The sequence below is a fragment of the Telopea speciosissima genome, chromosome 1 (assembly GCF_018873765.1).
Source record: "Telopea speciosissima isolate NSW1024214 ecotype Mountain lineage chromosome 1, Tspe_v1, whole genome shotgun sequence".
Taxonomy (NCBI): Eukaryota; Viridiplantae; Streptophyta; class Magnoliopsida; order Proteales; family Proteaceae; genus Telopea; species Telopea speciosissima.
Window position 1 is genome coordinate 63,866,797 of NC_057916.1, and position 10,247 is coordinate 63,877,043.

Sequence of the window (10,247 nt, forward strand, 5' to 3'; positions counted from 1 at the left end):
CAATATCATCTTCATCTATGCCATCCATATCTATCTCTTCAATTGAATCACTATATTTAGAATTAGAAGTAAGATAGGCCGAACTTACCTCTATATCATCTTCTGTTACCATAAGAGCTATATTTGTGACTTCTTCATCAGAATCTCCTACCACTTCTTCACTTGAGTCCCATGAAATTTCAGCGGCATAAGCTTTCTTCTTTTCTTGTCCTTTTGGACACTCAGTTCTAAAGTGGCCAGGCTTTCTGCAGTCATAGCAGACAATATATTTCTTAGAAGGAAAAGTTTTATCTTTGGTAGAAATCTTATCTTTGTTTGCTTGTCCCTTATTGAAGTATTTATCTCCTTTCCTTGTGAGGAATTTCTGAAATTTCTTGGTGATAAGAGACATTTCCTTTTCTGAGAGATTAATATCCTCTTCTTCATTGCTCTCTTCATTTGATGATCTAGTTGTCTTGAGAGCTATTGTCTTCTTCTTTGGTTCTTTTATTTCTGACCATCTTTCATCTTCATTCAATTCGATTTCGTGAGTAAGAAGAGATCCAAGCAGCTCGTTCAGCCTCATTTTGTCGAGGTCCTTTGCTTCCTTAATGGTTGTTACTTTCGGTCTCCACTTGGGGGGAAGTGACCTGAGAATTTTTCTCACATTTTCGGACTTGGTATATGTTTTACCTAAGCCCTTCAACTTATTGGTGATATTAGTAAAACGCAAAAATATACTAGAAATGCTCTCATTTTCTAACATTTTAAACAGTTCATATTCATGTACTAATTTATCAATCTTGGATTCCTTCACTTGTGAAGTTCCTTCATATGAAACCACAAGTGTGTCCTAAATCTCTTTAGCCATTTCACACATGGCTATCTTATTAAATTTGGAATCGATCAAGGCATATTGTAGAAAGGTGATAGCCTTGTAATTATACTGAATTTTTTTCTTTTCAACAGGAGTTAATTCAGAGGTTTCCTTAGGCACACTTTCACCATCTACAATCTTATTAAAAGAATAAGGTCCATTTTTAATAACATGCCGAACTTCAAGATTATGTGCATATGTGAAGTTTCGGAATCTAATTTTTCAAAAAGGAAAATTGTCTCCATTGAACAAGGGAGATCTAGAGACATTTAGTCCCTCAAGAGGATGGGTGTAATGCGATCCCATAGATCTTTTCAGTCTCAAGTAAAATGAGTTCCCGTTTTGATACCACTTGTTGGACAACCTAGAGGGGGGGGTGAATAGGTTATCACTAGTGAATTTATGTCTTTTTTATATTTTTTCAAAATTAAACAAGATAGATATGAATAAAATGTGCAAATAGAAAGACACACCAAATTTATAGTGGTTCGGCTAAACTTAGCCTACGTCCACTCCTAAAAATTGACAATCCTCCTGTACGTAGATCAGGTCAAGCATTGTTTCGGCCTTGTCGCCATCTAACCTCGTGGGGTAGTGGAGATCCTCGTCTGTCACCCTATACCTACACTTGCATCAAATGCAATCCAAATAAAAAGTAATAAGCAATATGAAAACCTATGATCATAGAGAATAATCTTAAACCTATATGCATATAAGAACATGGATGCACATGGAAAAACAGATAAATAAACCTAAGAAAAGTTTCAAATATGGATTAGCACATATCATAGAGCATCCAAAATACAAGAAAAACATGCAATTCAGAGGTAATGTGAGTACATGTATAGCGCCCCCAAATCCAAGTAAAAGATATGGGTGTTGCTCCTTACGAGCCACTGTTAAATAATGGTTGGTCTTTCATTTTTGTTACTTCTAAATGCGAAAACTATAATTATATTAGAGACATAACAAATGACATAGCGGTAAAATTATAAAACATTTCTATAAAGCTGCCATCAACCATCATACTATAAACATTTGTCTGTTACATCTATGAAACTTCTATTATTTACATCAAAAAATCATCTCTCAATATGTACATCACAAAATGCATTAAAACATCAAAATATTATCTCTAATCTTTGGATTTCTCAGCTCATCTACTGAAAAAGACTTACGCCCTTCCTTCGGGCTCTCCTAACATAGTCAGTGTTGGACAACCTATATTGAGAAGATATTATTGGGCAGCTTCTGAAGCATCTACTTTGGTGCTATTTCAAAATGTATTGGATACCATTAAAACCATTGACAATGCAGCCTGAGTGGTTGAATAGGAAACCACATACATTGTGCTCTAGGCATGCATTTGATTTGAGATGTAAGAATGATTCTAACACAAACAATGTCACTGAGAGTTTTAACAGTTGGGTTAGATCTTTGAGAAGCAAGCCAATATTGAGTTTACTTGACTCCATCAGGATTAAGGTGATGGAGAGGTTATACAATAGGTACCAAAAGGGTTGCACATATGAAAGTATGATCACCCCTAAGGTGTTGCACAAAATAGCAACTGTTAAAGAATAGTCCAGATATTGTCATGTCTATGCATCTTCTCCATATGAATTTGAAGTTGCAAAAAACTTTGTGAGAAAGTTTGTGGTTGATTTGGAAAAGAGAAGTTGTACATGTAGAGTATGGGAGTGTACTGGGGTGCCATGTAAGCATGCAGCTGCAACAATCTCATACAAGAGATAGATTGTTGAAGATTACTGTGATGGATGTTACAGTAAGCAAAGGTACTTGGTGGCATATGCGAATATGATCCATCCCCTCCCAGATATACAAGATTTGAGTAAAGAAGGTCTACAAGCTGTTGTGCAGCCTCCAAAACTGAAGAGATTACCAGGTAGACCTCATAAGAACAGGAGGAGGAAACTTGGTGAGGGAGCTCCAGCAGATTTTAGAAAGAGAAGTAGGACTGTGAGATGTGAAAAGTGTAAAGAACTTGAACATAACAAGAGGAGGTGCGAGAGAGCTCCAGTTAAGGAGAAGGGGGCATCTTCTTCTAATATTTCAAGGCCTAGAAAGGTAATTCCATCAATTTTTTACATCTGTTATATGTAGTGTAACTATATTGTAACCTCATTCTAACTTTGTTTTTGTTTTATGTTTATGAAACAGAAGAAAAGAAATGAGGAAGAAGATGAGTTGCGCATATCACAGATTATAATTAGATCACAAGCTTCTACTATTACTACAGCTGAGACTCTACAAGAGAGGATTAGATCCCAATTGACAGTTAAACGGGCAAAACAAAAGGGAACAAGCAACAAAAAGTAGCTGAGCAGCTTGAAAACTTTAAAGGGAAGCAAGTGTCAGATGGTGTTGGCTGCAGACTTGGATTTTTTTGAATCTTTTATGAGTGTTATGAACTTGTTTTGTAATATTGACCCAAGTTGTATATGGGTCTTCAAACAATGTCATGTGTTTTGAAGTTTTTGTACTTTGTGGAAGTAGGTTGATTGGAACAATTTAGGGATGTTTGAAAGTTTAAGTGTTGGATGGTTGAATTATGTGGAACATATGTAATGTTGTGTGGCTGATTTGATGTGACTTATTATGGATCCCCATATGGTTTTTATTAGATGTTTACTATCATCCTTGCATACAGGTTGTAAATTTTGTCATGTTTTAGAGGAGATGCTGCCCATATGATTTTTATTACATGTTTACATATTATCCTTGCATACAGGTTGTAAATTTTGTCCTGTTTTAGGGGAGATGTTGTCCATTTGGAACTAGGACACTTCACATATGATCAGGTCCATATAGGTTATTAATTTTTGTCATGTTTTAGTGGAGATGCTGCCCATTTGGAACCAGGACAACTTCACATATGATCAAGGTCCATACAGGTTGTCAATTTTTCTCATGTTTTAATGGAGATGTTGCTCATTTGGAACTAGGACAACTTTACAGATTATCAGTCCCTTTTACCTACTAAAATATGGGAAATGTTGCCACTTTGAAGATTATAACAAACCATAACAAACACAACAGTTAAAAAAAGTTGTTCCTTTCATTGTTAAATAGTACTTGATTACAATACTTCATCAACTTATCTTTCACAATTTTTTAACAATAAAGGCTAAAACAACTACAACAACAAAGCAAAATAAAACTTGCCCAACAAGCTCCCCCCAACCTAGTCTAACATCCATCTGCGCTTGTCTAAGCTCCATCTGCCCTAATCTGAGTTTCAAACTGGACATCTCTTCCACCACATCTGGAGGACTGGGGTTTGGTACACTTTGCATCTCTTCATTCAACACCATCCTATCACCAATTATCTCTTCATTATAGGGATCACACCAGGAGAAAAACTTGCACTTGTCCTGTTTATTCTTTGCTCCACAAACACAATAAAGTTTGTCTGGATTCTGCTTAGACTCAAATATCTTTACTTCTGCTCTAAACCCACAATAACACTTCATGTTTTTGAACTTCAATCCAGGATGGTTGCTGCCATTCACACTGGATGTAGACATTGGCTCTGCAAACAAGAAACTAGATTAGTTGGTATTAGAAAATCTATTAATCTGATCCAAACCGAGTTTAATTAACATGAATATAAAAGCACAATTTATAAATAAACTGGATCAGCCAAGTCTATTTTGTTAAATCAACATATGGTATTACAATCTACATACATTCTGCCCTAATTCGGTTTACAACCTACATACATTCAGCCCTAATTCGTTTGAACAGGATTTTGCCCTAATTCGGATTACAACCAACATACATTCTACCCTAATTCGTTTGAAAATGATTTTGCTCTAATTTTTCGAACATAGGGGTGGGATTGAAAGCTGTTTCGCTAAATGAGCATATGGTATTACACTATGAGAGGATGAAATGAAAAAAGAAGAAGCAACTAACCTTCGTCGGAGATGGAGATGCTTGGAGGTGACTGTCGTCGGAGTTGCTTGAAGGTTGTTGTCGCCGAAGAAGCTTGGAGGTGGCTGTCGCTGGATAAGGTTGGAGGTGGGTGAAAATGAAACCCTAGTCGATTTTAGAGATGATGAAAAGGGTAGAATTGGAAATGCAATTTTTATTTGTTAGTAAAGGGTAAAATAGTCTTTTCAAACCATTAACTAACAGCACCCTAACACCGTCAGCCATAAGGGGTCTAAATGTAAGGTAGGAAAACCAAGGGGTGGAACGTGTAATTAGGCCAAAGTACAGGGGAGGTATATGTAATTTATCCGTAATTATATCATTCCCTATTAGATTCTGCTTCTTTACCAATTAGAAACACTTTGAGTTTAAACAGGAAAGCCAATAAGGAGAGAGAGAGTCAGACTCTCACAGGGATTTTTCTCATCCAGGGTTTTAGAAACCCTAGGTTTATAAAACCACCAAAAAAGCAGAGGGGGCAGCAGTGCTCCATGTTTTTGGCTGCCCCCCCCCCTCCTTTGGACGAATTTTGGCTCTCTCCCTTCTCTCTCATGTGATCTCTTCTCTTCCCTTCTTCTAGCTCTCTAGACTTTTGAGAGTAGGGTTTTGGAAACCCAGATCTGTAACTGAAGAACTGAAGAGGATCTAGGATTGGCTTGAAGAACCTTGGTTGCACCATTGGAGGTTCAGATCTGTTTACTTGGAGTGCTCATTGGAGGAAAAACCATTGTCTATTGGAGGAGCAACACTTGAGGCTCATCAGGTTAGCAAATTTATGTTAATTCATGTTGATTTAGTTTTATGATTACTCATGGGATGTAAAAGTAACCCGAATCGATTGTTTTTCGCTGTGCATTCGGGTCTGGGATGGATCCCTCTTTTCATGGGATGGAATAGAGATGGTTTCTCTATGACATGGATCCCATTAATTTTATGGGACGTCAAAGAAATGGATTGGGCATTGGTTTGTCATACCAAACCCTAATAGGGTTTTAGTAAGCCAACCATGAAAAACCTTAAAATTGAAAATAGGATGCCCAAGCCACTTTAGGGTGCGCTAGGGCAACCCTAGGGTTCCCTAGGGACAACCCTGGAGGTCCTAAGAGTTGGGAACTCGAAACTTACATGTTTATTGGTTTCCCAAGGTGAACCATCATGATCCCATGGACCGTAGCATTGCCTACAGAAATAGTTTGTTCATCATGTGAGAGTAGATAAGGAAAAAAAAAATGGAAAAACAAAGAATAGGAAAGGAAAAGGACGGGTGAAGATGTGAAGTTTTTTATAATTATCACATAGGCATGGGAAATATGATGAGTGAAGGAGACTGGGAGAGAATGGGGAAACACGAGAATATAAAGGCCTTGAAAACCAAGGTTGTCTTCATTACTGTTTCCCAAAACAACACTACACAAACCGCATGTAAACCGGTTGTGAATCGGATAACAAAAACCGATTAGAAATCAGTAAAACTGAATCGTATGCAAAACGATTCTGATTTTGGCTGATTCCTATCCAGTTTGATTTTGATTTCACCTCATTAAAATGTAAACCACATCGCAACCGAACCGAATAACCAGAACCACACCGTTTGACACCCTTATGTTTTGGTATGATTTCTATCATTTCATAGGGTTATAAATTGAAATTATGGTGTAAGGTATGGTTTTTTCACTCTTTTTTTTTGGAGAACAGGAGGGGTATCCGACTTTAGGCCGACTAAAGGTTTGATCATGAGACCTAGCTTCTTGAGGCGGAGTCTCATGTCCCCTCCAAGCCAGCTGCGCTAACCCCTTGAGGTTTTTTTTCACTTTATTTAAATGAAACTAAAATCATTTTCATCATAGTGAAAAAGCTGAAGACCTATTTGAAATTGAAATCAGGTTCAACTTTCTACCCTGCAATCTACTTTAATTTTTACCAAAAAAAAAAACAAATGCACTCTACTTTAATGAGCATGTGTTAAAAATAGGGGTAGATGTGTCATTTGGATAAACAATTTTAATTTCTTGATAAAATTTGAAATCAAAATAGCAATCAAAATCAGCTCACCAGGGTCCCCAAGCCTCAAACGAATCCTCCCGTGGCAAGAAAACCACGGACCCCAACTTCACCAGCTCACTGCTCACCCACCCCCTTCATCAATCATCATCCACTGCAGTCTTCGATTGAGACCATCGAGAGTGAAAGACGAGGCTGCCGAATTGCTGCCGTCGCCGGAGGATTTTGTTGCTGAAGAAACACCGCCATCCACCTGTAAATGCTCTCTCTCTCTCTCTCAGCCTCGAGGCCGACTTGGGTGTTCTTTTCTTTGTATTGAATCATTGACCATTTCTCTTCATTTGTTATTGTTTGGGGGAGATTTAGTACGTGTTACAATTTGGGGAATTAGAGTTAACCTTGTTCATTCTCTCTTAGGAAAAAAATAAAGCACACAGATACAGTAGTGTTTCTTCACTCTTTAATAGAAATTGGGTTTTCAATTTTTTGACAGTTATTATGTGAGTGCCACTGATCGGAATAAACAAATCGAAACCCACCATCTATCATTTTTTTTTTTCTTGATTTTCCCTCAATTTTCCTTTTTTTTTCTTTTCTGGTTTTTCTGTGCCGCTAAAACGCATTCTCTCTATTGATGCATCGACGCTTAATAACTCCCATTAATCGGATCTTCCTAAGCTTAACCAGAAGGGGTTCTCTCTTCTCTTCAACAGCGCCAGTTTCAGATTCAGTCTTCAATGCCATTCCTTTTCACAATTTCAGCTTCTCCTCAACATCTCTTCAAATCTTTGCCGACTCTAACACCGAACTTGTCTATAATCCACTTTACTCCTTCCTCCCACGTACCCACAACCCCTACAATACTGTTGACATCATCTGCTCCCACCTTAAGCACAACAATGGTCATCTCACGTTTCTTCGGGAAGACTTAAAGTGGGTTCTTCCCCATTTGGGTGCTCATGATGTGTCAAGGGTTTTACTTAGATGTCAATCTGAGCACTTTGCCGCTCTCAGCTTCTTCAATTGGGTAAAAAGTGACCTGGGTTTCAGACCCACCTCCCAAAACTACTCTATCATTGTACATATCTTGGTCTGGTCTCGGAGTTTTGCTCAAGCGATGAAGCTTTTATCTGAACTGATCGAAGATTCAGCTAAGGAAGTTCAACCTAGTAAGGATGTCTTCCGAGATCTGGTTTTGACTACCGAAGGTTGCAATTGGGATTCGGTTGTTTTTGATATTCTCATTAAGGCCTATGTTAAGTTGGGCATGGTTCGTGAAGGATTGATTTCTTTCCAGAAGACAGTGAAGATTGGATTTGTTCCTAGTGTCAGTGTCTGCAATTGTCTCTTGAATGGTCTGCTGAAATCGAATAATCTTGATTGTTGCTGGGAAATTTACAAAGAGATGGGAAGGATTGGGATTTTCCCGAATTCGTACACCTTCAATATATTGACTCATGTATTGTGCCGGGATGGGGATGTGAGTAAGGTGAATGTATTCTTGGATAAGATGGAGGAAGAAGGATTTGATCCCGATGTTGTGACCTATAATACGCTGATTGATAGCTATTGCTGGAAGGGGAGGTTGGATGATGCTTTCTATCTGTATAAGATCATGTATAGAAGGGGTGTGCCACCAGATCTGGTCTCATATACAACGTTAATGAAGGGTCTCTGCAAAATAAGGAAAGTGAGGGAAGCTCATCAGCTCTTCCATCGTATGGTTCATAGAGGGTTGATCCCGGATATCATCTCATTCAATTCTCTTATTTCTGGTTATTGCAAGCAGGGGAAGATGCAAGAGTCAAGGTCCTTGTTTCATGAAATGATTCAAAGCGGGATTTTGCCTGATGATTTTACTTGTCAGACACTCATAGAAGGATATGTAAATGGAGGGAGGTTGCTTTCTGCTTTGAATTTAGTCGTAGAACTTAAGAGATTGGGGGTTTTGATCTCTCCAAATATCTATTGTTATCTTATAATGACTTTATGTCAAGAGAACCGACCAAATGCAGCAGTCAGTCTCTTTAGAAGAATGTCTCAAGATGGTTATGAGCCAAGCTTGGAGGTCTACAATGGATTGATTGGATCTCTCTGTACATATGATGATTTGCAGGAGGCATTCTTGTTGAAAGATGAGATGGTCTGTAAAGGTCTTCAGCCCGACTTGATTACTTATAGGGCTCTCATAGGCTGTTTATGTAGATTAGGTAGAAGTGTGGAGGCGGAGTCCTTGATGTGTGACATGGTTGCATCAGGACTCTTTCCTGATTCATTGATCTGTAGGGCCTTGATAAAGGGATTTTGTAAGGGAGAAAATCTTGACAAAGCGGAATCACTTTTGACCTACTTCGCCGAGGTATTTCATTTGTATGATATCGAAAGTTACAATGCACTTATACAAGTTTTCTGTGAGAAAGGTGATGTGACAAAATCTTTGGAGTTGCAGGATAAGATGTTGAAATTGGGTTTTGTGCCAAATAGATTGACATGCAAGTCTTTGATACATGGCTTGTCAAAAGCGAGAGTGAACACACAAGCTTCATAAGAACATCCTTCACACTTGTACATTCATAATAGCTTTTGATTATCTACAGCTTTGGTGGATTGAGTTGTAATTGCTAGAGAGTTGTATTTTTTTCAAAACCCAAATTTGTCATTATTGTGCATCCAATTCTAATTAGGAAGGAATTTTCTTGCCCTATTTGAGCCTGATCAGAATCCAAGATTGAATCCAGTAACATTAGATCTCAGTGATATCTAACTGAATTGTGTGGTTGAATTGAATTCAGATAAACCTAGATTCAATCTGATCCAGTCAATTTATAGCCCTATATCAATCAGCATAGCTTTATGTCTTTCACTGGTTTGATCCAGATGCTTGCATACTGAATGTGAAATTTACTTTTGGTAATCTGTTTTACGTGCTGAAAAAAATTACCTAACCAATTTTAAGATCATAAAACAATGTTATAATGTTATACTAGAATTTCTGCATCTCTTTATCTTGCAGGTATGTTGACGATTCATTTTTACTTATTTCTGGGTCCGAGCATGCAAAACTACAAGTTTGACTTGTTTTAAGATATGATGGTTCTTGGCATTCTAGTTTGCGTATAGTTTCACTTACTCCCTCAAAAAGGAAAACATGAGTTCATGAAAATTCAAGCTTTTCTTCTTTTCCTGTGTACAATTAGGATATGTTCAAGGGAAAAACTTCCCCACAATGCCAGTGTACTATTTCCCTCTCACATGGGATTTTTTCTTTTTTTTTTCTCTCACCATGTAGGCCCCATGTAGATTAGACCATTCCATGCACCCCCGTTGGTGTGGCGTGGGAGATTCCCCCCCCCCCACACTGGCGTCATGTGGAGCCCTTCCCACTATGTTTAATATAGTAAAAGTTGCTATCTGCAGTACGTTCTGCTTGTTC

General features: G+C 38.0%; 1 protein-coding gene across 2 annotated transcripts; it reads left to right on the forward strand.

Moving 5' to 3' along the window:
- Positions 1-7,244: 7,244 nt before the first annotated feature.
- LOC122647785 (pentatricopeptide repeat-containing protein At5g40400) lies at positions 7,245-9,513 on the forward strand. Of its 2 annotated transcripts, XM_043841107.1 has the most exons (2): positions 7,245-9,173; positions 9,258-9,513. In XM_043841107.1, the coding sequence occupies exons 1-2, from the start codon at positions 7,449-7,451 to the stop codon at positions 9,360-9,362; spliced, it is 1,830 nt and encodes a 609-aa protein (XP_043697042.1). In that variant the 5' UTR covers positions 7,245-7,448; the 3' UTR covers positions 9,363-9,513. The 2 variants fall into 2 exon arrangements, with proteins under 2 accessions (XP_043697042.1, XP_043697035.1); XM_043841100.1 differs by having other exon boundaries at positions 7,245-9,513.
- The last annotated feature ends 734 nt before the right edge of the window (positions 9,514-10,247 follow it).

Bases quoted from the DNA above. Each gene is read 5' to 3' on its own strand.
- LOC122647785 (XM_043841100.1), top strand. From the start codon at position 7,449: ATGCATCGACGCTTAATAACTCCCATTAATCGGATCTTCCTAAGCTTA.